This window comes from Ambystoma mexicanum, chromosome 4p (genome assembly GCF_040938575.1).
Source record: "Ambystoma mexicanum isolate Mex_15411 chromosome 4p, UKY_AmexF1_1, whole genome shotgun sequence".
Taxonomy (NCBI): Eukaryota; Metazoa; Chordata; class Amphibia; order Caudata; family Ambystomatidae; genus Ambystoma; species Ambystoma mexicanum.
Window position 1 is genome coordinate 505,622,622 of NC_090927.1, and position 27,936 is coordinate 505,650,557.

At 45.0% G+C, this 27,936-nt stretch overlaps 1 protein-coding gene across 3 annotated transcripts in view; it reads right to left on the reverse strand.

The window, feature by feature from the left end:
- The window catches only part of DCDC2C (doublecortin domain containing 2C), a 1,747,636-nt gene that overhangs the window by 763,271 nt on the left and 956,429 nt on the right, over window positions 1-27,936 (reverse strand). For all 3 annotated transcript variants that reach the window (XR_011260401.1, XM_069606023.1, XM_069606022.1), the window contains exon 8: window positions 9,016-9,116. Coding sequence is in view for 2 of the 3 variants with exons in the window: in XM_069606023.1 (XP_069462124.1) it covers window positions 9,016-9,116 (101 nt within the window). In the remaining variant the exon portion in view is untranslated. The remainder of the gene's footprint in view (window positions 1-9,015; window positions 9,117-27,936) is intronic.

Below are 27,936 nucleotides of genomic sequence, written 5' to 3' on the forward strand. Positions count from 1 at the left end.
TACCAGAACTGACCTGAATGACCACAATATCCTTAAAATGAAATGGAGTAGTAATACACCAAATTTAATAATTCCAAGAGTGAATTGTAAGAACTACATGATTGTTAACCCTCGGTTAAATCGTCTCTGATGGTCAGAGAACACATTATGTCATTTTTATACCTTTTTGGCTAATTCCGTGAGACACAGTTCTATTAACTTGGGTACAGCGGGAATTGAATATAGTGATGTGATATGCAACTCTTCTCGCAAAAATCATGGCCTTCAACAAAACCACAAAATCACTGCCACTCATTTGATCATGAGGTCCAAACAAAAAAAACCAACCTTTTGGGCACATTTAAGAGCAGCTTCACTTTACCCTTTTGGAATTAAAGTTACTCTTATTAAGATAATAAGAAACAAATACAAAAATTGGCAAAAAAATTATAAAGCTCAACTAGATCAGCGTGATGATGCAATAATGTTATCAGCTATTGCCAATAAGAACACCACCAAAACATGGTCCATCATGAATCAATCTACTTCCGGATCACAATTAGCCATTCAGCTAAGTAATGTAACCGAAGAAAAATTAAATTACTTATTTTACTGAGCTTTATTTGATGCCCAAAGACACTAGATCTCTAATATCATTTGAAAGTCCAAGGAATTTTTGCCTGTCGTTTGACATGGACGATATATTATTCTTCATCAATCATGCTAGCAATTCAAAAGCTGTCGGTCCTGACGGTCTGTCAAATTATCTTCTCAAACAATACCCAGAGCACTGAGCATATATTTTATTTAAAATGTATTCAAGTTTACAATGTTTACCAAAAACATGGACTAATTCCATAACATGACCTTTATATAAAAAAGGTGACCGCAAGAGCCCGGCTAGCTATAGACCAATCTCTCTGCTAGACGTACCAGGGAAGATCTACTGTTGCATTATACTGAGAGAACTAAATATTTGGTCCAAAAAAAAAAACCATAACTTTATATACCCTTTTCAAGCCGGATTTCTAACTTGCATAGGCACTCACTATTCCGAATATTTTGATTCTAAATGCAATCAAGGCTCAACTTGATTGCATTTAGAAACAAACGCTATATTTAGCTTTCATCGATTTTAGAACAGCGTTTGATTCTATTGATCGCAATCATGCTTCTTCATTCCGATACATTGATGCAAGTGCGCTTAACATTTAATGGTAAACTATCCTCTTCGATACCTACTAAAAGGGGCCTTAAGCAAGGCCGTACCTTGGCTGCTTTCTTGTTTAACGTTTTCATCCTTAATTTGGGCATAATATTTACAGATATCATGAGTGACCCTCCAAAGCTGAATATGCAAAAAATACATAATTTACTTTATGCAGATGATTTGGCGTTGCTCTCACAAACACCAGTTGGTTTAAATAACATGTTGCATGCACTTGCTAGTTATGCTCAGTCTAATAATCTGGTGATAAATACCGAAAAAACGCAGATAGTAGTATGTATAAATAAATCCAACCATAGAGGTACCCGTTATAAGTGGATGTTACAGCAAAATGAACTAAAAACTGTTCCTCAATTCAAATATTTAGGAGTGCCATTCACCAATTCTATCAAAAAGGATCTATGAGCTGGAAATAAAGAATAAACTACAAGGCCTTTCTTCACAAGCTAAACTGCTTGCCTACAAATTTGGTCAATTTTCTTGCATCCATATAATGCTATTTTACCAACAAAAAGTAATTCCAAGCCTATTATATGGTGTGGAACCCTCGCTCCCAAAGAAGCATAAGTTCTGGGATCTACTAGAAGCAAAGTTTTGGAGACACTCTTTAATGTTACCAGGGTGCACACCATTGCCCTTAATACGTTTTGAATTGTCAATGTACTCCCAAGTTCTGTGGAAAATGGCTGCACTACTGAGGAAATGTTTATTAAATCACACACACAGAATATGCTTGGTATAATAGCAGTACATCTCTTAAAATCAGACAAGGCGTTCTCAGCCAGGTGGCGTAAATGTATGCTGAATGCCCTAGCAGATGCCTCAGTGACAGTAAATTGGCTGTTAAATAATCCAGGCAAGCAAAGATCAAAATATTCCAATTTGACTGTATTTGTAACAATTCATTGTGCACTACATATAAAGATTTTGATGTTGCTATTTTTGGACATAAGAAATTTAGAACTATGGCAGATTATCTTATGAAGTGCCCTTCGCCTCATATACGTAAGACAATACATGAGATTTCGTCTCGATCTCTGGCATACTCAGGAAATATTGTATAGGCGAAAACAAATAAACATAAATCAGAATTTCTGTCGATATTGTCTAGATCTCTCCCAAACTGAGTCCTTGCAACATGTTATTGTTGACTGTCCACTGCTAGTAACTATGCGACAGAGGATCTTCAGAGACTTGATGGTTTGGTCTAGCCCTGTAGACTCTAATGTCCTCTGGAAAGCCATAAAGTCCTGGGTTGGGAGTGAAAGTAGCTCTAGTGCATTTTTTAGAAGCAACTGTTCCGGATTATCAGGGGGATACGCCTGTTATGTCATAAACATTGATGCCAGAAATATTTTGCATGTCACCAATTGTAGTGATTTCTGTTTAAGCTTCAATTGTTCATTCATTGATTGTGAATCTATCTCTGATGTGAAATTGGAGGTATCTCATTTATGGACCATTGTGGATGTTGCATTGTGGATGTTGCATTTTTATTCTTGTGTTGGCACAGCTTTTTAACCTTTAACCTTATATGGATGTTGTACATATATGGGAATTTCATTTTATATGTTTATTTTTGATTCAGTATTTGCATGGTATTGTTTAGTTCTGTGTATTCTAGTATCTGAAATGAAATGTATAGAGCTGCAATGCAATGTTAATTGATGTGTTTATATTTTATATTTGCTGAATGTTTTGCTTGATATTTGAAAAGGTGATTTACAACTAACCAAAAAAATAATCATACAGGAAGGAAAACAGAAGTCCCATTCCCCATGATCAATTCAGGATAATTTAAAGCAAAGTTAATTTCAGGAAAGTTCTTTTCTTTTGCCCGGTTCCACTCCAGGTGGAATACACAGTTCATCTCCAATATAGCCTTCACTTGTCAAAGTAACTCCTCAGTTCAAAAGAGTTTCTGCTTTTATTGAAAAATATTTCTCTCTTAGAACAATGGCTAAAGCTTCTGCATGGCAGTTCAAAAAGTCCCTCTTCATACATCCATTTGAAACGTTAATGAGGAAGAAATTCTTTTCTCAGGAGACCAATCACTTTTCATCGCATTACATTTGTTCACAAATAACACCTTGCTCAGAATAGATCATCCAGAAGTTCTACTTCAGTCGGGATGGTTGCACAACAGTTCATCAAACACAGCAGTGAGATTGCCAATTCTTTTAACCACAATTAGTTATAAACTTCTACCACATTTAAAGTACTTCCAACTCTTCTTCCTTGTCCTCTCCCCTGCTAGAACTACCCACCATTTGTCCCTTTCCTGGTTGTGGTGCTGGAAATGCCTTATGGAGGGACAGGGCCTCATAGTCCTTATCCTACCATTTCTCTGTGTGTGTTTTCTCTATGTTTTTTGTCACTGAGGTCGAGCCTGGACCTTTGGCAGTGCAGCTCTTCATGTTTTTCTTTGGGTAAACAACACCCCAGGGATACCCTTATGGTAGCCCTGGGTGGGCATACATTTGTGCACCACTTATGTGTGTTTGGGCACCTGTGTGTTGCCCACAGAGCAAGTTATGGGCTGGTGGCAGCTACATGCCTACTTGGAAGTAGCTCTGAGTGTCCTCCATTTTTGGGACACCCGGGCCCTGCCACAGGAATCAATGGATTCCTGATAGAAAGCAAGATGACCACTGTGGGCTCTTGGTTTCTATTGCCTTTTACCTTGTTTCCCAAAGTCCTGGGAAGCCCTGGCTCTGTCTCTTCCACTTGAGAAGCCATTGGGTGGAAACACCATATAGGTATCTGTTCCCTTTCCTCCTGACTGGCTGTTGGGTGGAAATACCATATATGGCTCTGGGGCTGCATCCGGTCAGACTGACCGGAGTCTTCCCAGAGGATGTGTGTGGTGGGTACACCCTATGGGTGGGACCTCTCTGAGTGGTGCTGGAAGTGAACTCACATTCTGTGTTATGGGCGTCTGGTTTCTGTGTGTGACACAATGACTGAGACAGCCCTGACTGAAAGTGACAAGAATGCAGTGTAATGCGCTGAAAGGCTGGGTGCTTACCCCAATCCACATTCTATGTCATGGGTGTCTGGATGGAGTGAATGGCCTGAAAGCCTGTGAGTCTGATTGGCTGCCGGCCTGCATGAATGCCCTTCTGCGTGATTGGCTGACTGAGCCTGTGTCAGCCAGAGTGAATGGGGGAACAGATTTGTATATCTGGGGACCTCTCACTTACCAATTTGTTCAGAAGCTGAAGACTAAGCTGAAGCAAGAAGAAGCTTTTCCTTGTAGCCCAGCTGGAGGAGAAGTCTGCTGCTATAATTTCTTAAAGAAATCCAAAAGCTGCCGTGTTCTTCCAAGGACTGCTTCCAAGAGGACTTGCAAAGAAGACCTCTGCCCGAGCTACAAGGGACCATCGTGTAACCTGCCACTCTTCATCTGCAGTGCCCTGGAAGCCAGTCCTGTGTGCCTGCCGTCTGGACAAGGGGTCTTTGTGAGTCCTGAAGAGGAGTGCCTCCCAGAGCTGCGAAAGTTCCAAACTGCCTAATAACATTTCAAAGGACATCATTGCCATCATCACTAACCACTTTTTCCCGCCGCAGAGAGTCCAGACTCGCTGAGTGCAGAGGAAAGTTTGTTGTTGAGTTTCCCGCTAACAGAAGCTAACGAAGACGTCCCGAGGTTCCAGACTTGGTGAGGGTCCGAGGTCCACTCCAGTGGTCGAGTCCAGGTCACCAGAAGCCATCCATTGGTCCGTGCTGCGGCTGCAGCACCGAAGAATCGAAAGTCAGACAACCGCGATATTCCAAAACCAAACACCAAAAGTGACCTATGCATCAGTCGCCGTAAGAAGTGATTGAAGCGTCCCAGCGGTCTTACTTTCATCTGCCAAGTCTTGAAGGAGCCTATAGCAAGTTTCATCTTCACAGGACTTCTACAGTCAGAGAAATTGTCGCCCAACGAAGAGCACAGCAAAGAGCTAAACTGCTGCACTTCAGAAAGACTTTGGTTCGGACTCAGCATCTCAGTGGCTCCTTCTTCCAAGGGAGACCCATCCTCAGAGGGAATCATCGAGCAATCGTAATTAGTCATTTAGAACACGCTTAATACCCAGGGGTTACTGAGCGCAGACCCGGGGATTGAACCTGTGCTGCTCCACGTCATCTTGCTTCTAAGGCGAGCGCGTTGCCTCTGAGCTATCCTCCCGAGTGAAACCGAGAAACTGCCACTTCGCCTGCCAAGGCACCAAGGTACTATGATGAGTAAGAGCATCTTCTAGCCTCAGGCGTCGTCCAGGGTGACCCAGATCCGTCTTGGATCCTGTAATCCTGTGGCCTCTCAGGTACTTTGGGGCGGTAGAACCTTTTAAAAGAAAGCAGAAGGTTATTGAACCTTATTGTACTGGGCTGTAAAAGACAAGATAAGTTACTCCCTAATGTTTCCATTAGAGGTAGCCCCGATGGGGGGGCTGGGGGATCTTCACACAGAATCTATATCTACCCTAAAAAAACATTCTGCCACCATTCACAACTAATCTGCCTGTTACCCTATTCTATGCGGATACGCCCCACTTAAGAATTCACATGCCTATTGAAAACTGTCTGTAGTTAGTGCGTCTATCACTGAATTTAAGCATTGTGCGGTACCACAGAGTGTATATATGTGTCATTCTTTGAATAAGTATTTCCATGTACTAAGTGTTAAAGAAACAGTTTTATCACCTTACTGAGGGGACTTGGGACTCACTGTACTTAAGAATCTGCCTGCATCACCTCCTAAGAGCTTAAGTCTTGATTGCTTGTCCATTCTACCATAATAGAGAACCTTGGCTGCGGTGATCTGTGCCTTTGTCCCAACCATATAGAGGGCAGAAGTAGATACCCCGCTCCAGTCTTTACACTGGTATACTCACCTGTCAGGATAAAACTCCTCCTCCTCCTACTATTACTACTACTACAACTACTACTACTACTCGTACTTTGTGGTAAGGTTTATTTCCAACTTTCCACACTTCATTCCTCAATAGGGAATGTTAAACCAACAACAGCTTCTACGTTAAGTCTTTGGATTTGCAATACCATTGTCTTATAACATCTTTCATACACAGGCTGCACAGAAGGACAATGATTCTTGTATGCATGTAATTGCCATCGGCAATTCAGGTTACAATTCTCTCCTCACTGAACCTTTCAACAAGGAGAGCTATTCCCCCTGCTGTCTTATCTCCTATCATACAACCTAATGGCTGTTGATAATAATACGATTTGCAACTTCCGAGACTGCGACATTCAATCTGTCTAGATATTTCTTGGCTTTGACAGTGCAGGTAATAATGTCCCATATCTGAATATCCTTCATTCGGAAAACTGTATTCCCTTTGTTGTACATTTGCCCTTTTTTTGGCTTGGACAATGCAGGGTACAACGTTCTCTTATTGGGTCTCTCAGGCAAGTTGTATTTACTTGGCGTAACAATTCCCAACTCTTGGTTTGGGAAATGTGGGTTACAATATTCTTCTGTTCGCACTCTCTTTTGGGTAATTACATTCCATCTTCTTTCTTTCAAATATTTGATATTCACAATTCTCTTTCTTTTGAAGTGGTCTATGTTGGAGAGCCACGGGTTTACCTACTTCAGGACAGCTCACTGGTTTCTCTTTTATTTCTCATCCGGACCCGCTTGTTATAATTTGCTGCTCGTCGGATATTCTCTTGCGATGAATAGCTACCGCCTGCCTCTTGCTGCATGCGCTGTCTCCCACTGCAGCTCACATGGCTTCTCATGCGCTACGGTACAGTCCTAACACCAGAGGGTGTAGTCAGACACGGAGATCGAGTCTCTCTTTTAGGACAGCTGGTCTCGCCACCACTTCCCGCTGCGTGTCCTATACATCTCCATGGCACTACGCCCTACGACAAACTCTTTATACGGCGTCCCACTATCTGCAAAGCAGTGCAGATGTCTACTTTCTCCTACTGCTTCAGAGGATCCTACTGTCACTGGTTTCTACTGACCTGAATCCGACAGGCCTTTTAACATTTAAAGGTCTCGCTCAGGTCTGGGTCACTAGAACAACTTGATCACTCACTATGGTCTAGTGCCTCTGTGCCCCATGTCCTAGTCTTAGTACAGTTGGCTGTATTAATGTCTCTTTTTAATCCACTTTGTATGTGACACATGCTTAAAGGAAGATTTTTATGGAATTATAGGTTCTCTTTTAGGTGCATTACTTAACATTTGGGAATATCTGTACTAGGTAGTAACATTAACTGACTCTGATATATGTGATCTTCATGTTTACAAAGAAGAATTTTACACTTGGTAACTTTTGTAAGTCTGGAAGGGGAGGTCCTACAGTGACAATATACCATTAAATATTCAACCATTAGTAAACCTTAATTCTCAGAAGAAGATAGATACTGCGTCTCTCCTGACTGAGTCACCACATTCACTGGAAAGAATTCTCCTCCCATTTAATCCTCCCACATGATACCACCCCCAGGGTTAGGATCAGGTAGCGCATGCCTTCCCCTGGCCACATGGGAGGAGTTTCTAGGCTGGGCACAGTTTGGATGAGCTGGCGGAATGGACCCTATTTGGTGGTAATGTTTCAAACCAGAACCATATTGAAAAGAAATCCTGCAATGAATAAAAGGGATTATGAAGGTGGATTTAGACACACTGTAGTTTTACTACTCGGGTACCAGAGACAACCAAGGAATCCACTCTATGGGAACATACAGGAAAGTTGATTATGCACCATCAAGTAGCTCTGCATTTAATGACTGTTGATAAGTGGGTGCAAGAGGAATGGCGACACCAGCAGAGTAGGGGGCTATTTTTTCAAATGTAAAACATTACTGCTATTAACAAAGATAAACTCTGTATGTGTATGACTATCTGGGAACCTTCTCTATCCATGGATAAAGAAATGTTGGGTAGATAGATATAGACGACATCTTCAATACCTTTCTATTATGCTTTATCAAGACTTTTGAGGCAGAACACTTTTCATAATATGGATTACATAATGTGATTGTGAAGCAACAGGCTAAATCTTTCATGGTGAAAATATGTATGATGGAATACCCTCACTGCACATGAGCTTTGGCTGACTCCCTATGAAGGAGAATATTGAGGCCATGATTGAAACCAATCTGCCCGCACATTACATTTGGATAATATATTACATAATTTCTCAGGTCTGCACATTGCACTCCCATTTTCCTTTTTTTAATTTTTTTTTTTTTTTAACATCCCTTTGGTGCCGCACATTTTTAACAATATACTTCTCTGTGAAAACTATCCTTCGTTGGTAAAGTGTTATTTAAACATCTCCGTTAACAAGTTTGTATTTCTGTTGAGAATTTGAGATGTTTCGTCCAAGATCTGGAATAAAGGAGATGGTGGCATTTTCTAAGATATGTCTTTTCAAGCAAAGAAGGATTGAACTATATGTGCTATGCAATAATTAGTAGAAATGTTTGCTTATTCAGCCCGCATACCACTATACGATAATGTATTGGTGAATGATGGATGTATTATCCTTGTTTTGAAAGAAAAAAAAAAAGTAAGTTAATAATTATTGTATCTTTTGAAACTGAGCACTTCAAGCAAGACAGAAGTCTGTGGATTAAGTGATTTGGCGTTTTTCAGTGTTGACGGTAAAGGTAGATCTCCAAGTATCTTTACACAGACAAAATATGCAATTTAAAGCAACATCAAGTTAGAATAGGGGTTGCGTTCATGCAACGTGCATGGATGCAACATGTGTACTTTTTTATGTTATTAACTAATAGAACCTGTGTTAACAATTTCAAATGCAGCTTTTAAAACATACCTGATCAATTGGTAATTCTATTTGTATTTGTTTATCTTCTTGTACCTCTGCTGCTCCACAAATTTCTTCCCTCCGATTACAGGCACGAAACACCCCTTGTTCTGAAAATAGGATAATGGTAAATAGCATGAAAAAACAGTCTGCATATTCCTGGGTGACATTTAAAAATCCTGTTTGGTAAGCAGGGTGTTAAGAGTGTTGGAGGATTGTGACCTTTTAACTAGCAATGCCATACTGGTATGAAAAGGCACATTAATAAGGCATGTTTCCAAACTAACCAACTCAAGGCGCTGAAAAACTCATGAAAAATCAATACAAATCTAAATCTATTGCTTTTTTGAGATTCACAAGTTGAAAAATACACATTTTCCACATTGATATAGGCAGTGCTACAGATACGATTTTGAAGTGGGAGTAATTTACTCCCTGTTTTTTAAAGTTGGGAGTCAATTATGTTTAGAGTGTAAAAATATAAGTCCAGTTCCTGAGGGGAGTATTTTATAAGTGAATACAAATGTTTTAACTTGAAAATGGAAATGTTTCTGCAATTATTATTGTTTCTTTGAACCTAGTTATTCATACACATTAAAAGATACGTTTACTTTTTCCGAACCGGCAGTAATAAGATGAGGTCCTTACTGTCGTACTACGTGTACTTCTGGTCCAAACATATCCATGTAGGCTTGGGACGGGCAATTGGTACAGCCATAGTGTTATTAACTCACCACTGACAGTAGCAGGTGCAAAATGCTGCGAGTACCTGGGCACTAATAGCAGTACCTGGCAAAAGTTTAATACTTAACACAAGCCAAACCGGTTGGCTTTGCCAATGCCTGTTTTCAACAGGACTTCAGCGAAGGACACACAGCGTGGTTAGAAATCTAGTGGCTGAAGGTAGGCTTGGTAAGACATATTTATTACACAAGTAGCACATTTACAACTCCAATTAAGCCATTAACTCATAGAAAACTGCTTTGAAAAAACACTGGCGGGCACTGAATGCGTAATTTGTTGGTAAGGCTTGATAAAGCTAGCTCAGAGTTCCCATGAGGAGGTGTTTTGGGAGGAGCAGGAATGGCCATAGGAATTAGCATGGCCATAGGCAGTCAATGGGTGGGCACATAACCTACTAAACACCTACATACTATGTGTCCTTCCTCAAAAGACATTCCTCCATTTCTCCAGTCCAATAGTCTTTGATTAGTAGCTCAAAACTAACATGGGTATTTTCCAGGAGGCTAGTAACCTTCACAACTAGTCACTCACAATCCTTGGGACACACTGTTGTGCTGCTCTTCTCAGGTTTTCTTTATCTCTCATTAATTGTCACATTTAAGTAATTGATGTTTGCCACGGGTGCGTGGATGAGTTTTATTTCTTAGCCGTCCAAACAACCCATCTCTTAGAGCAACGACCTGTTCTGTCAGGTGTCAAGTCTTCAAGTTTCTCCACACAGCCTGGCACACTGGCTGACCACCTGAAAACAAACTCATCGTCTGTGATCAGAGACACATTGATCAATATCTATTTCTGGTTTCCAAATAGACTTCCCAGTAGGGGGTGGACTGCTTATACAGAACTTTGGGGATTTCCGGGAAGGCCTATGCACCTTGGGCCTCTTATGTGGTAACCTAGTTTATTTCCAAATGTCCTCATAGGAAAAGGATTGGGTTGCTGAGCATGAAAATGTGTAATTTGGAGCCACTTTGAAAATTATTTCCAGGGCCTCATTTGCTTTCAGCTTTCAGACTTCCATAAAATGTGTCGTGCTTCAACTAACTAAACGAATCATAAATGACTGGTTGCGTTTTCACAGCACCTCAAGGCTCACCTAGAGCATGCGCCTAATAAATGTCTCCACTCGTTATTTTGCTGGCGTTTTATTTATTCCGGACATCACAAAAGAACCTTTTCCCCATCCCATGGTACTGTGGTATTGAGAAACCGTACTGGGTGATAGGCGATGCACAGTGGCGTAACACAAGATGTGGGGGCACCCCTGCGAGCAATTCTGAGGAGGTCCCCCCAACTCGGCAACAAATCACAGGTCGCGTCACACTCTAGGCTGGCCTAGATTATCACGCTTGAGCAATACGCACAAACGTGCTGCTGAAGGGGTATGCCGCACACTGCACTAGGATAAATATAAAAATGTGTTTTGATGCAATATACAGCAAATTGGCTAAAAAGCCAGAGTGTTTGCAATTGTTTTGTAGGGTAACACCAATCCAATACATACAAGTCTCCAAAGGTGCACAGGAACATTAATGCTTTGTCATTAAAAATGCCATGCCACAATTAAAACATGTCCAACTGGCTGCACAATGTAGACCAGTGTAGACACGTAATAACATTACAGTAAAGCATGCCAGGCCACATTTAGACATTGTAACGCTCACCTGATTCCCACGGAGGCGCAGGTCTGGCTTCGAGTGCTGGTGCTTCTTCAATGGTGAAGCGCAGGACCCTGAAGATGGACAGGAAGGGCCCCTCTACTCTGGCTTCTCTGGCTCGCAGGAATAATCCCCTGTGCGTGAAAAGGGAGTATTACCTACTGACTGAGTTATGCTCAAGCCTCCCACTCTCCTCCAGCCCTCCACGATACCCTTCCACGATTCCCCGTGAAGTCTCACCTTAGGGTCAAGAAGGATGAGCTCTCCATCCTGCTTCTGATGCAGGGGCACGTTGAAACCCAGTTACTTCACTGGGTTGAGGATTGATGGGAGTTCAGGTAAGCTTGACTATTCAGGTAAGGCGCTTTAAAAGTTCTGCTGCAAGTTCTAAAGTCCAAGCTTAATAATAATGTTCATTGTCTTGTTGCAGCAAGTGCTAATGCTTATGTCTTTTTCCCCTTAGGGGCCGGGGTTCGGAATGCCGGAGATATGGCGCCGACCCGAAGTGAAACGTGCAGTTCCAGTAAATGACAGGTAAGCTCTGGATGAGCGCTCGGGTAATGTCTTTGCATTCGCTCATTCAATGTCTTTGTCTTTTTTCCCCATAGGGGCCGGGGTCCGGAGAATGCCTGGAAGCGGCAAGACCCGAAATGAAATAGGAATTACCCAACAGGTAAGTCTTAGAAGGAAACTGAGCTTTTCCTATTCCTTTCCTTCTCTCACCTTGTTCTTGTCTTTTTCTTTCTAGGCTCTGGGAAGTGGCTGTGGATCCGGATGATCGCTGCTGAAGATGGATGCGTCCAGGATAGGTGAGTGAAATGCAGCGCTGCAGCGATCTTAGCGAAATGCTTTTAAAAATGATGTCTTCCTTTACAGGATCGTGGGTGTGATGTCTCCGTGGTGCTGATTTAGCAGGTAAGGTCTTCTTTCTCTCCAATTCCTTCTTATCTCCTTTTGCAGGCGACCCAGGATGCTGACAGGCGTGGCTGAAGTCCAGATGCAGGAGCTGACACGGTGAGCGTCCAGCTGCGAGGAGCAGAACAACGCGAAGCGTGAGTTGCTGATCGGGTGTGGTTTAAATAGCTTTGGAAGAAGTTCCCAGTGTATATCCTTCCACCGATCAGGTATGTATCCTTCCCCGACCACACCCGGGTGGAAAGTAGTTCCATTCAGGCCTCAAGAGGGCCTGGATGTAGCAGCATGGTCTGCATCAGGTAAGTGCACATTAAAACACTTGAACACATGTCTAGCTTTATGAGCCTGGCGCCTAAGGCGCCAGGACAGGGGTCCAACATGAGCCTGGCGCCTAAGGCGCCAGGACTGCGTCCAAAGGGCCCCACCTTGGGCCCGCTGGCACTCCCCTGGGGGAAATGATGCCTGCCTCTGGGGTTGCTGGGTAGGACCTGGCTCCTTGGAGGTAGGCATCATGACAGACATACCTAGATTGGTTGCACCAAAATGGCAGTCGAAGCAATGACACTCATCAAGAAGAGAACACGCTTTCAAGCCTGCATCTCCCTGGACTCTAACAACACGGCCAAACTCTTTAAAATCTGCAAGGAATTGGTCAATCCTGTTGATGTCTTTACCGCTCCTGTTCCCTCCCATGTATGGCTCTGTCCTCTCACTTCTCTGCTAAAACTCAGGACATCCTGTCCTCCATCTCCTCTTCCTCTCCCTCTCCCAACCCCACTTTGGCCATCTCTACCTCTCTTCCTCCTTTTTCCTCTTTCTCTCTGACAACACCTGATGGTTTCTAGACAAGTCCGATCTATGAAAGTGTTGTGCAGAACGGTGCTCCCCTGCTCCTCCAGAACCATCAAGGACCATATTGAGACCCTTGGCTGATTTCTGTAATCAATCTTTCGCCACTGGAAAGTTCCCCTCTCCCCCTAAGCACTCCTTTGTGCACCCACTCCTCAAGAAGCCGTCTGACGATCCAAACTATATGCCAATCTCCATCACCCCTTTCCTGGGCAAACTGCTGGAAAAGCTAGCCATCTCCCAGCTTACTTTCCACACTGAATCTGTTGGTTGTCGACATGAGTATCAGTCTGGCATCAGAGCTGCCAGAGGCACGGAAACTCCTCTCCTGAACACCAGTGAAGATCTGCTCTCTAACCTCGATTCCAGCATTCCTTCTGTCCTCATCCTCCTTGATCTTTCCTCTGCTTTCGACACGGTCAACCACACCATCCTGATAATCGACTCCATGACAACCTAGGCATCACAGATCAGGCCCTTGAGCAGCTGACCTCCTTCCTCTTGGACTGCCCCTTGCAGGTCCAACTTGGTCCTTTTCTCTCCGCCACATCTCTCTATACCTGTGGCATTCCCCAGGTCTCCATCCTCTCACCCTGAGTTTTCAACCTCTACTTCGCCCCTTTGGCCCACCTGATCTCTACCTTCTCCTCTTACTTTCAGTGTTATGCAGATGGCACTCAGCTTTCCTTCAGACTCCCCTCATACTCCTCTCCTCTCTCGCTCATTCCTGACCATCCATCTTCGATTCAGGATTGGTGTGCCTCCAACGATCTCTGCCTTAATTCCATTAAGATGGAGAGCCTTCTCATTGGGACCCCTGCCCCTGCTTTCCCTCTCTCACTCTGCCTGCCCGCTTTGGGCCCTCTTCCTTCGCATTCCTGCGAGGCAAAAAAAACCTTGGTGTCATCTTTCACTCCACTCTCTCCTCTCACATCTCGGATGTTGCCAAGAAGTCCCACTACCAGCTGCTCCTCCTAAAAGGGACTTTTCCCTTTCTCACTTTCCCCCAGAAGCTCACTGTCTCCAGAGCCCTGGTTCTCTCTAGGCTGGACTACTGCAACAGCCTCTTTTTCAAGCTGCCTTACTCTACTCTCTGCCCTCTGCAACTAATCCAGAACAGGACTGCAAGACTTATCCTTGGCCTCAAGCCCAGGGATTGTATCACTCCAGCCCTGAAATCTCTCCACTGGCTCCCGGTTGCGGCAAGGATCAAGTTCAAGATGCTCTGCATTGCCCACAAGGCTTTATGGTCCCAGGGCCCACTACAGCTAACACCCTCTCTCCCAAAATATGTTCCTTCTCGAGCCCTTCTCTCAGCTACCTTCAACTCTCTAAGGAATAGATGCTTCTCTAGGGAAAGAGTGGGGGTAGATCCCCCTCCTCTGCAGGTGCCTCCCTCTAGAATGGCCTCCCTGCCCCTCTCAAACTTGAGCCGGACCACCTGAAGTTCCGGAAGCAGCTCAAAATGTTCCTCTTCTCCTACGCTTTATAGATTTCCCTCCCCTGCTGGGCTACCTGACCTACCTATCTGCTGTACCAACTTGTTGCTTGGCTGAGTCTCACTGAGTCCAGGCTCTTTCTTGATCAGCCACCCCTGCACTGCCTCTGGGCCTACCACGCACTTAGGGACTGTAACAGTAACCCTACAGTCCCTTGTTCTCCTTGCACTACCCAGAGCCGCGCTGCACTGGCTGCATTTACTCAGAGCATTGCTGCCCTTTTTTTCCCCTCCTCCCTTGCATTTCACCCTCCCTTTCCCTTTGCACTTCTCGGTCTCGCACTTTCACGATCTGAATGACACAAGGCCTAGTAAGATTGTTTGTCTTGTCCTCCTCTATCTTCCCTCCCTTGTCTTGTCGTGCCTAGAAACACTTGTGTACAGGCGTGTTATAAATGGCTTATATCATAAATCATTTTATCACAGATGCCCAGTAAGAAACGGCTAGACTGGCACCACCCAAATGCCAGTCTAGCCAGGTAATTACACTTAGCAGGACTGCTTTATCAGAAATTCCCAGTTAACGAAAAGTCATACCAAACTGAGGAATGACTAGACTGGCTGCCTCAAAATCCCTCTTTAGCCACTAATATCGCTTATCGTGCCTGCTTAGCCTGGATATGGACAACCATTATGATTTGTCGCACAATCCTGCCCCCTACACACATCCCCTCTCCCTCCCACCCCTACCCCAACCTCCTTGGCCCAGAATAACCTCCACGTCCATTTTCCTTGTCCCAGAGATTACATTTGAGGCTCCTTGCCTCATAGTTAAGTACTGGGATGAGGAAGAGTGGGACTAGGAGTAACAAATATTACAGGTAGCTAAGTCAGGCATTACCTCCATGTACCTCTACCTCATCCCAGTACTTGTGTATGAGGCAGATTGTCTGATACAGTACTGCTGCATACACAAGTACTAGGACGAGGAAGAATATGGTTAGGAGTAATGAAGATTACCAATAAGTAATCAAGGCATTAAACACAAGTAGTTGTGCAACACCATTGAGTTGACTGGGATTCAGCACCCCCCGGCCAAAATTTTGGGGTATGTTGACTAGACCTGGATGATCTTCAGAGCAGTTGTTGGACAGAACAGGAACAGATGTTAAACGGTACCAGGGTTTTGCTGTTAACAAGAGCCCAGCAATTACTAACATAAAGAATTTAACTGTTGGTACCTGCATTCAAATGCCAACGTTTTTACGCAATTGAAATTGTGATGTGGGTTCAGTACTTGAATGCCAGGGGAGTGATTGGAAGGGTAGAGAGGAACAGGAGACCACTCATTCTCACATCAGTGGGTGCTTTCAACCTTAAAGGAGAGAGTTAACTGCTTGTAACATTGAAGCTCCATTACAATAGTCTCATTAAAATGCATAAAAAAATGAGATGCCCCCCACACAAATAGGTTTGCCCCTCCCCCACCGCCTGTGAAGTTAGCGCCTCTTCCAACATTTCAAGGGTTAGCCCCCTGAAATGAAGGTTTGGTTGCGCCCCTGAACACAAGCACACACCCCCTTCACCATCTATATATATATATACATATACACACACACACACACACACACACACACACACACACACACACACACACACACACACACACACACACACACACACACACACACACACACACACACACACACACACACACACACACACACACACACACACACACACACACACACACACACACACACACACACACACACACACACACACACACACACACACACACACACACACACACACACACACACACACACACACACACACACACACACACACACACACGTTCACCCTTTCACCATACACTCACACAGGCACACGTCATGGGGTTGAGGCGAGCCCAATACTTCAAAAAGAAATGGTTTCTTTTTGAAGTCACTCCGACTTCATAAAGAAATGATTTCCGTTATGATTCTCATAGCAGAAATAATGTCTTTATGACGGCAGAGTGACTTCAAAAATAAACTATTTATTTTGAAATCACAGGGCTCCCCTCCCCCTATGACATGGAGGCCTCCAGCATAGGGTCATGGAGTGGGAGGAGCCCTCGGACTTCAAAAAGAAAATTTTGTAGTCACTCTGCCTTCATAAAGAAATTATTTCTGTTACAGAAATAATTTCTTTATGAAGGCAGAGTGAATTCAAAAAGAAAAGTTTTTTTTTTAAATATATTTTTTTTCTCCATTAAGTGGGGCCCCCTCCCAGGACATGTGCTGGCAGGGCCCCAGCACCGCGGGGGTTGCGGCCCCCCCTTTACGTCAGTGGCGATGCAGATGTACAAGTACTGGCACACACGTTCTAGAAACAAGTACTTAGACTGTGCATACAGGTAACGAAACGCATGTTGTACAAACATGTGAATACAGAAACACATGCGAAGACGGACAGACAAGGCAGCAAGGCACGTTTTAATAAGTGCTTGAAAGGCAAACAGGATCTGGAAGCATCCGTCTGTACAAATATGTCTGTTTTGCAACGTCTATCAGTCCGTGTACCAGTTGATGAACCTATAATACTCCAAAATAGACTAGAGGGTCTGTTTAACGATTGAAAGGAACAATCCCCCTCTACAAATACTTAAACTGTACAATGTTCCAATGGTCCTGTGTCATTTTCCCTATGGGTAAACAAAATAGCATTCTAATAGGAATGCGACCCCCCACTTATATGCAGGCCCAAATAAATTCTTCCTCAAAACCCATCCATTATGAATTACAAAATATTTTATTTAATACAGTGCATTATAAAAAAAAAAGAAAATTAAAAAAAAATAATCACAGCAGCCTTCCAATTCAACACATCTTTCTCCATTGTGTGGATACAGCAAACAATAGTGTACTTCAGCATTTTCTTAATAAAACACCATAGGGACACCAAAAAAATATTAGCACCATCATATAATTATGATCTCCTTACATCAATGTCATTCATTCTACATACTTTCACCACTACTATCACGCCCAACATGTTTCATTCCTCTTACACTCAATAAAAATGAATGTATATCCACAAGTTTACTTATTTTTTTATTTTTTATTTATTTCCATTTATAAAGCACACAAACTGCCCTCGGGCATCAAGGCGCTGTTACAGCATTTTCACTTGGCAGCAGGTTGACATAGTTACAATACTAGGTACAGGGTCAGTGGTTAGGTACATACGCTAGGTACAGGGTCCGTGGCTAGGTACATACGCTGCTCTTGTTCCAAGGTTACAGGGGAGACAGCGGAGCAGGTGCGGAGCATAGTTTGTTTTTCAGTGCCTTTCTGAAAGCCATGAGGGAAGTTTCTGTTCTGAGTTCAAGTGGAAGTGAGAGCCAGGATTTTGGTGTTAGTACCTCAAAACTGGAGCCACAGGCTTTAGTTCCATTAAAAGGTAGGAATAGTGAGCTGGTGTGAGCATTTGTCACGTTTAGGTCTGAGTGTTTGGACCTGGTGTATTCGTTCCACTAGACAAGTGGGTGCTGATTGGGACAGGCATCTGTTTACATATCATCGTAGAGTCGTCATCCCATAATAGAGCTTCATATGGTGTCTTCTTTGACACAACTGTCTTTGGCGACCTCTTGTTGGTCATACAGTCCGTTTTTTCACTTCCCTTTTTTTCCCACCGTTTGCAGGTATACCCTAAAGAAAATGACACATTAAACGGTATAAATTACCCGCTTTTAAACAGCATGATCTAAATACTGTTTGTCTTTGGCACTTTTAATCTGCGCGTGGGGAACCAATTCCCTAATATTTAGCTAGGCACTTTTCAGATTGCATTGTGCACACACTCACCTGCTGCGAGTTAAGGTTTGACCACGGTGGTTAAGGCGTGTCTTGATTCACTGCAGCCTCTGTGCATTTCCCTCACTCCATGTTCATACAGAAAAAGCCCGTTCATACATTTCATTTTAAATGGGGTATTTATGTCAGCCGAGTTTTTCCTCTTTTCACAACGGCTTTTGGAAAAATGCCAAGCAGTCTGCAGAAAGATGCAGAAAAATACAAAACGTGTCAAATAGAAAATGGGTTGACCGTTGCCATACTTCATCACTCCATTAACCTCTTCCTAAACAATTATCGCGGCACCATGAGACTCTTTTCTCTTCTTAACCCGGGCAGCAAGGTCCCCTCAACCCTAAAATATCTATTTATAACCAGACGCCGCATTCCTGCGCTCTTTCCCTTCACTGCAGGATTTCGACCACTCCCATTAAGCATTTTGTTTTTCACCCATTCAAAAACTCTTTGAGGACCACCATCAGGTAATGTCTCTGGGCGCGCTCGCAGTAATTTCAATCACTCTTTTTCTATTGTTAGTGTCTCAATTCGAGTCTTTTAAAACTTAAGTCTGCCCGATCTTGTCAAATTTACTCCACTCTCTTCGGGACATAAAACTCGCCACTCGCTGTTTGTTCCAACTTCCATTCGGACAAAACGTCTGCGATTCACGGCTGTTTTTCCTTCTGCGTGTCGTAATCCTCTGCAGAAACCACAAACAAGTGCATCTACTACGCTGGTTCTTATCGGACCATATCAGAGCTCTGACACAATGCTTACCGGTCTGAGCAGTCACCCGTTCCTCACGCTAGGGAGACTGACTAGTTCACTTGCGTTCCCATGGTTTGCATTCTTATTAGCCACCCACCCTTTGGGTTCTTTCCTCTAACCTAGTTCCTCTCAGTATCAATTCTATGTCAAGACGGAGCAGAGCATTAAGCATAGTCTCTGTCCATGTGACCTAGTCCTTCCTATCCCTTAGTCCTTCCTCTTCTTTTTCTGCTCTCCAAAAGATAAGTAGTTTTCTTGGTGCTCCGTAATTCAGTGTTTATAGTTTATAGTTCGACGTGTTAGTAGTATAGTATAGCACGTTATGACTTATGTTGTTATATAAACGCGCAGCAGCACAGCGTTTTATTGAGAAATTGTTTGATGGCGTGTTAATTTGGTGTGAGAGGAATCCGCGGCCCCGTGCCGCACTACCGGCACCCCAGGGGCCTGCAGATCTCCCCCTCACGAGCCCCGCAGCGCTTTCACATGTGCCGAGAACGGGCTAGCCCCCACCCTTGCGGGGGCGGAGCTCATTGCGAGTGGGAAAGCTCTTCTTTCCCCGCTCGCGTACTGCGTAGGCGGCCCCCACCCTCGGAATTCGAGGGATTCTTCGTGGAGGCCGCGCAGAGGAGCAGCTCCGGCCCCCACCCTTGTGGAGGAGGGGCCGGAGAGCGAGCGCGACTCGCGTAAAGAGGGATTCCCCTCCACATTAATACGAGCGTCACGCTCGCATGACAGGCCCCCTCCCTTGGGGGGAAGGGGCCTTTTTCGAAATTCTCCAGTGCGAAGGAGATTTTTGAGCATGCAGTAATACGGAGCAAGAATTAGCTCCAAATTTACATGTATTCTGCCAAGTTTACGTTGGTTTTTATTATACTGAGCTTTTTCAGTGAGTACTCACTCAAGGGATAGTACAAAGAATCCCTAAAAAGATCACAGTCTTGTACTGGAAATAAAGAAGGTGCAGTCTCATAAAGCGAATCAGTGGACGTGCCACTACACCTTTCTAAGGTCATTTCAAGGCACCTGTCAGCACAAGAGATGTCCAATTTTGAATGGAGTGATGAGGAGGCAGGCTATGAAGACCTGGCCTACAGTTTTAAGGAAGTGCTGGGAGATTCGTTGTCAGAGGCAGTAGCTCAAGGAGTTAGACCCTTACAGGAGAGACTCCAGACTATTGAAATCTTTTTGAGCAAAAATAATTCAAGCACCGAAGAAAGCACGTCCACTAGGACCTCCTCGAAAGGTCCAAAGGGATGTATCAAGGCCCGGAAGAGCGGCGACTCTTCTGACCCCCCCGGGCCAGATGGAAGGGGCAGGACTAATGGCCCTAGAGGCTCCGGACGCTTTCAGTAAGCTCAGGGAAGCGTTCATGAGGAAAATACAGGTGCCGAGCCTCGAGACCCCCTACCCAGGGGATGACAATATGGGCAGCAGAGAGGAGTACTCCCCAGAGGAGGATCCTCAAGAATCCCCGGCCTCCTCACAGGAGGAAGCAGATAATGAAGGGGACGAGGAGAGCCAGCCTCCTCCGAGGAAAAAACTCAGGAAAATGAATAACCGAGAGGAGGAGGAAACATCATATATGTTTCAAACAGAAGAAATAAGAAATCCCAGATCCTCCGAATGGGTAACCTCACCGAGGGTAGCTAAATACATGACGAAGAGGTTGCGTAAGGCTCTAGAGAAGGAAGTCAGGCAGCGGATGAGAGCGGAGTGTCCCAAGCCGGATTTACCGGGCAAGGTGGCGGAAGCACCAGAACTCGATCCGAAGATGCTCTCATTCGTTTCCAAGTCGAACAGAGATCCCAGGAAGGGCATAGACCGCTCTTGGAAGAGCTGCCAGGAAAATGTCTTGGACCTGGCTGGTCCATTAGCGAAAATTATGGACATGGCAGAATGGGCCAAAGACACAGGGGAGGAAGTGGACCCCGCAGTCCTAGCCAACTGGGCACAGAGGGCCGTATGCCTCTTAGGCAACGCGAACTGTGCGATCTCATCAGCACGCCGAAGAGGCCTTCTGCTTAAAATTGACAACAAACTAGGAGACCTGTCGTCGTATGAAGCAGGCGAGGCGGCGCAAGGACTCTTATTCGGCGACACGTTTGGCAAGGAAATGGGGAGGTTCGTGGGAACCTTTACCTCATTAGAAAAGGCCCAGGCCTCTATGAAAAAGATCTTTCCCGGGAGAGTTTTTAGCGGGACCGGTCGGTCCAGAGGCCGAGCGACCGGTCGCTATCAGGTGTTCAGAAGGCCTCAAGGAAACAGGAACACCTACTGGGAGAACAGGCAACCAGCCATATTCTTTCCACCGAGAGGTTGATTCCCGAGAGGGAGGAGAGGCAGAGGACAGAGAAGAGGACACAACTTCCCCACAGGTGAGAGTCTTTGCATACCCGCCAGTTGGGGGGAGGACAGCACTATTCTGGGAGAACTGGCGCACGCTTTCCAGCGACGCCTGGGTTCTGCAAACAGTCAAAGGCATGCACATAGACTTCATAGAGACCCCCGTTCAGAGTCATATTCCCCGTCCTCTAGCCACGACCCAAATAGAAAAAAGGCTATTACACACAGAGTTGCAAAAGTTAGCGGAAAAACAAGCGATAGAGCAATGCGAATTGCCCCCGAAATTCGTGAGCACTATGTTTTTAGTCCACTGGAAAGACAAAGTAAGACCGGTGATAAACCTGAAAAACATGAACGGATGGGTAGTCTACAACCATTTCAAGATGGAAGGGACCCATCAACTCAGGGATACACTCAGACAAGACGATTGGCTGGCGAGGATAGACTTGAAAGATGCATACCTCACAATACCAGTGCACAAAGAATTTCACCCCTTCCTAGCGTTCGACTCGGACGGGAAATTATGGCAATTTGCCACGATGCCTTTCGCGCTAGCCTCAGCGCCGTGGACATTCACGAAGATCATGAAACCGGTTGCAGCGGCGATCAGGGAAAAGGGGATACGGATGATTATATATCTGGACGATATCCTACTGATGGCCAGCTGCAAGGAGACTCTCTGTTATCAAGCCGACTGGGTGGTGAAGCTCCTGACGTCCCTGGGTTTTCTAGTGAATCAGGAGAAGTCGGAATTGATACCAACCAAGAGGTTAGAATTCTTAGGGTTTATCCTGGATACCAGGACAGCTACTCTAGAGCTTCCCGGCAGGAAGATACGAGACATAAAAAGGGAATTGAGAGCTTGTCTCAGCAAAACAGTGATCTCCCTCCGCACTGTAGCTTGAGTGGTAGGATTATTAGCAGCCTCGATACAAGCAATCTTCCCAGGCCCGCTTCACTATCGAGCCCTGCAAAGACTGAAAATAAAACATCTACGGCAGGGCCTGCATTATCATCACTTAGTTCAGATCGATCAGGAATCCAGGACAGAACTACAGTGGTGGTTAGCGAATATGGAAGCATGGAACGGGAGAGCCATCTTCGGCGACCGTCCAGATCTGATAATAGAGTCAGAAGCCAGCCGAGCGGGATGGGGAGCCCGATGCGGGAATCTCCAGACAGGGGGGAGATGGAGCGCGGAAGAACTTCAGCTTCATATCAACTGTCTGGAATTGTTAGCTGGATCATTTGCGATCAGGGCTTTCACGAAAGGAAAAGTGAACTCCTGTATTCTGCTGAAGATGGACAACATTTCAGCAGTCAGATACATAAATCATCTAGGAGGGACGAGATCCAGATTGCTGGCGGAGATAGCCAAGGATTTTTGGCACACCTGCCTGGATTCTGGGACGTCAGTGGTAGCCGAGTATCTGCCAGGCTCGCTGAATGTGATTGCGGACTGGAACTCCAGATACCTCTCGGACTCCAGCGATTGGATGCTGGATCGAGAAACATTCCGCCAGCTGGAAGAACTGTGGGGACCGATTCACACAGATCTGTTTGCGTCCAGACTGAACGCACAGAAAGAAAGGTTCTTCAGCTGGAGGTTAGATCCAGCAGTAGCTGAGGCGGACGCTTTCCTGCAGGACTGGAGAGAGCAGACACTCTACGCTTTCCAGCCATTTATAATGTTGAGCAGGGTATTAGCGAAAGTGCGCAGAGAAGCAGCGAGCCTCATAGTAGTAGCCCCGATTTGGAAATCGCAAGTATGGTTTCCGACGCTCATGGAACTGCTCATAGACTATCCAAGACTATTACCTCAAGGAGTGAACCTGCTCACGGACCCAGCTGGGTCATTTCACCCTCTGAGAGTGAAGGGGACCCTGCTGCTGATGGCGTGAAGGATAGCAGGAGACGCTGGAATCTCCCGGGAATTTCCGCGCAGGCTGCAAGCCTCATCGCCGAGTCTTGGGCACCTTCCACCAGAAGGAGCTATGACGCAGCTTGGAATAGATGGTCGACATGGTGCAGAAGGAGAAAAAGTCATCCCGTTTCTGCCCCTCTAGTCGAAGTACTAAATTTCCTAGCGGAACTATTACAGGATGGTAAGGCTTACATGACTATAGGAGTCTATAGGTCCGCAATTTCGGCAGGGCATTTACCGATAGAGGGAACCCCAATAAGAGAGAATATAGCAGTGATCAGACTGTTGAAAGGGATTAGATTTAGGAAAGCTCCAAAGCCAAGATACGAAACCTTATGGGACGTTTCCATAGTGCTGAGATTTCTCGCAGATTGGCCTAACAACAGATATCTGTCCCTGGGACAGTTATCCGGAAAACTAGCTATGCTCCTGTGCATGGTATCTTGCAGGAGAGTAGCAGACGTGAAGGCTCTAGAGATCAATAGGTCCGGAAGGAGTGACATTCAACATAGTTAGAAGGACAAAAACAGACTCTTCATCAATTACTTACCCGTATATGCAAGATCACCCAAGTGGTGTGTGGCTACATGTATTAGAGAGTACGAGTCTAGAACAGCAGAAGTGAGGCCGGCAGGAATAACACAGCTTTTGATAGCGCGCAGAAAGCCACATAAGGGAGTAGCTACTGCCACGATAGCGAGATGGAACCTGGCAGGCATCGATATGTCCAGATTTGGGGCGCACTCAGTTAGAGGAGCGATGGCCTCAAAAGCATTAGGTCAAGGCGCAGCGTTGCAAGACATCATGAAAGCAGCAGATTGGGCCAGTGATTCAACGTTTAGAACGTTCTATTTTAGACCGATCAATACAATAGCTGATTCAGTAGTGAGAAGCTTTGAACAAGCTTAATGCTCGCCTCCGTCTTGACATAGAATGAAGATTCCCCCTGCTAATAGCGCAGGGAGCTCTTGATTCTATTAAAGACAAGGAGGCTAGCATTAAATTCCCGTCCCGAATACACAAGCAGATGCGATGAAATGAATGACTTGATGCAATGTCTATAATTAATATGATTATTCCTTCCAGAATAGGGTGTGTATTCCCCGACCTAATATGTATCTTTGTTTCCTGCTGACATTAGGGGATGAGCAAAAGAACAGCTGAAACGTTTACAGAACCGCATTGCCGGGAGCGAGCTCGCAAGTTCAAGTGTGAGAGGCCAACCCAGCTCTGAGCAGAAGTTCAGATCAAGTTGACCAGTTGGTTACACAGTTTGGGAAAAGATTGCAGTTCGAGCAGTCAAGAAGAGGAAGGACTAAGGGACAGGAAGGTCTAGGTCACATGGACAGAGACTATGGGACTACAGGATTCATAGGACTTGAAGTTTGGTTTAAAAAAGAAAAAAAAAAGTTAGATTTTATGAAATGAAAAGTTTCAAAGTTTATATTTTGTTGAAACTGCTGGAGAGTGCAAAATAAAGAAGAAGAATCTTAATGCTCGCCTCCTTGTCTTTAATAGAATCAAGAGCTCCCTGCGCTATTAGCAGGGGGAATCTTAATTCTTTCTCCTACCAATGCGACCCAGAGGATGCGCTGGGTGGCGGCATGACTGAAACTGCAGGCGGGTGAAAATAAATGTAAGAAAGGCGCACCTGCTCATCGGTGTCGCAGCGCCACAACCATCGAACAGAGCAGGAGAAACCTCGGCAGTAGGACAAATTCCGGAACCCACAAGACCCGGTGTGAGACTGGCTGCGTAAACACAGCCGGAACCCCAAATCACCATAACAGTGACTAGGGAGACTGCAGCGGGCAGCCCGCCCGTATGAAATAGCAGGAAGGAGAACCGAAGCACTGAGGTGGCGATCCCCCAGCCCAGCGTGGTCACGGCTGTAAGCGGAGGCAGCAATGAGGAAAAAACAACAGGCTCAGGCCCAAAACAAGTAAGCAGTGTAACACTGAGAGGAGCGGCCGCAATAACACGCGCAGCGCAACACAGGGCAGACAACACGCATAAGCCCACTTGAGGGAAGGGGCGGACAAAGCAGCGGACCAAACACACGCAGGGAAAAGGGGAAGCCCAGCACCGTTAACAAATGTAGCCCCTGAATCACCCACCTGTGGGGAGACCAGCTGTGCCCCACTGAATAGCAGCCGATTGAGCAGCACTGAAAGCACGGATCAGCTCGAACAGCAAATAGGCTAAGGAAGCTCTTTGACCCTGACACACACGTTAAGGGACTTCAGTAGAGGAGACATAACTCACAAAGAAAATCCAGCAAACTTTGGATAATCACTACCCCGGAACACACAATGCGGAAGGCCTGTGTTAGGCAGAATCCTGTGCAGTTCCCTTAGGGAGCACTACAGAAGATTAGGACTACAGATATATGCAATAAATCCCCTTTGGTATCAGGCTGTAAAACACAGATTTAGTTGGTAGCTGTGGCTGAGCAGCCAGACATATCTCAAGAGGGAGATGAGCAGTTTTCAGGGTTTACACAATAAGACTACAGTACTATGGAACAAGGAAACACTGACCAAAGCTTTGTATCAAAAAGAATATATATATTTATTTTACACACTCTTAAATCAGCACACAAGTCACTAGTATTAAAGTAAATTAAAACAGTAAAGAAAAGTATACACAACTCCCTATTTAAATTGTAGACAAGTTTGAGCAAGAGTGAAAACTGAGCAAAACGGCACAGTGTAAATCAAGCAGAAATGACACTCTAGCAATTTCTCAAAAGGGAGGGCAAGGACAAGTTATTCAGGTTTAGACTCAGATACACACCAGCAACACTTCCCAAGAGGATTGTGAGCAGGTTAGGCAAGGCAGTACTTTAGCATAAGCAATACTTGAGTGAAAACCGAGCAAAATGGCACTTCAACAATACTTAGAAAGGGAAGGAAAGGTGGTTATAAGAGCTTAGGTGCACCAACACATTTCTTGAGGAAAAGCAATCTAGAGAAGGCAGTTGTAACAGATTTAGCCAGAGTCAATAGGCCTCTGCCAGTGTCAATGGTGCTGTCATGACCCTTAACCCTGGCCCTCACTGGCAAGTCAGCCTTCCAGTTAGGGCCAGGTCAAAGGCCTTAAAACCTTATCCAAGACCCTTTGGCGCCAGGCTCATAACCATCATGAAGACCAACATTAGAATGGGACTATTTACTTGAGACTATTTAACTTGGGGGGTTCAGCCAACATGGAGGCACACACATAGCTCAGTTACAAGGAACTGAGCTATGCGGTCTAGTCTTTTGGGTGTGGCAGGCCTGGGACTACTTTACTTTACCTGGACTACTTTGGGTGTGACAGGCATGGGACTATTTTATCTGGACTACTTTACCTGAGATTATTTAAACCACAACCAAACAGCAGAACACACTTTGTGTTATTCTGCTGTGGGCAGCGTAATGCTCACTGTGTCTCGTTCTTTGATGCCAGCGTACCTGAAACCAAGGACTTGCAGAGAGAGAAAGAACACTACAAAACTTACCTGGAATCGTATCCTGTCTTCAATCCATCGCCGACTTCAGTTCCACTCACCTGAAGGTACAAACTCCATCATCCTGCACCACATGCATCCTGGAATACCATAACCTGGAAAGAGAAGGAAGAAAGAAAGCATTAATAAGCGTTTACTCCCTTTTCCTCCTGAACGAAGAAAGCCACACAATTCTTACCTGTGTAGTCATCACCTAGTCAGTATCATTGCTGGAACATCACGGCGCTCGGCGTAGAACATCGCGACCTGCAAGGGGAGAAATGACACAGGTTAGCAATATAAAAGGCGAAAATGCGCCGCGCATCACGCATTACTCATTGGACAGCATCGCGCACACCGCGCTTTCGCCTACCGGCCCATGCTCATCTTCAAACTGCATGACAACACCAAAATACCTTTCCATACCTAAAAGGAAAGAAGCAAGACATTATTATTTGAACTAAGAGGAACATAAGAACTGCATATAAAGACTGTAAAGCAGCAAACCTACGGAGTCGCAGCAGGCCTGGATTCCCACAGGGGGCTTGCACCACTGAAGTAACTTGGTCGCTGCTCGCCCTCCACATCTACGCGCCACTGCCATGCCACGAGAAGCAGGACGGAGAATCCACCTTTTACAATATTAAGGTGAGGAGAAGGCGTTGAGGAGAGGAAGGAGTTGAGGCCAAGGGAGGTGGGAAAACATAAAGACAATCTGCAATTGAATCCAGCTCTCCTATGTTGCAGACCCATCTTTAACCAGAGGCCTTACCAAGGGACCGCAAGAAGGTTCGAGAGGACAAATCACCCAACCAGGGCCAAGTGGCATCCCTGTGGATACCAGTTGAGCGTAACAGAACACAAAGCCTCAATAATATTATCCACCTGGGCGTCATGGAGACTTCAGAGATTGACCAGTTAGCTCAGTTGTTGGGACAATTAAGCGCTGAAGTACA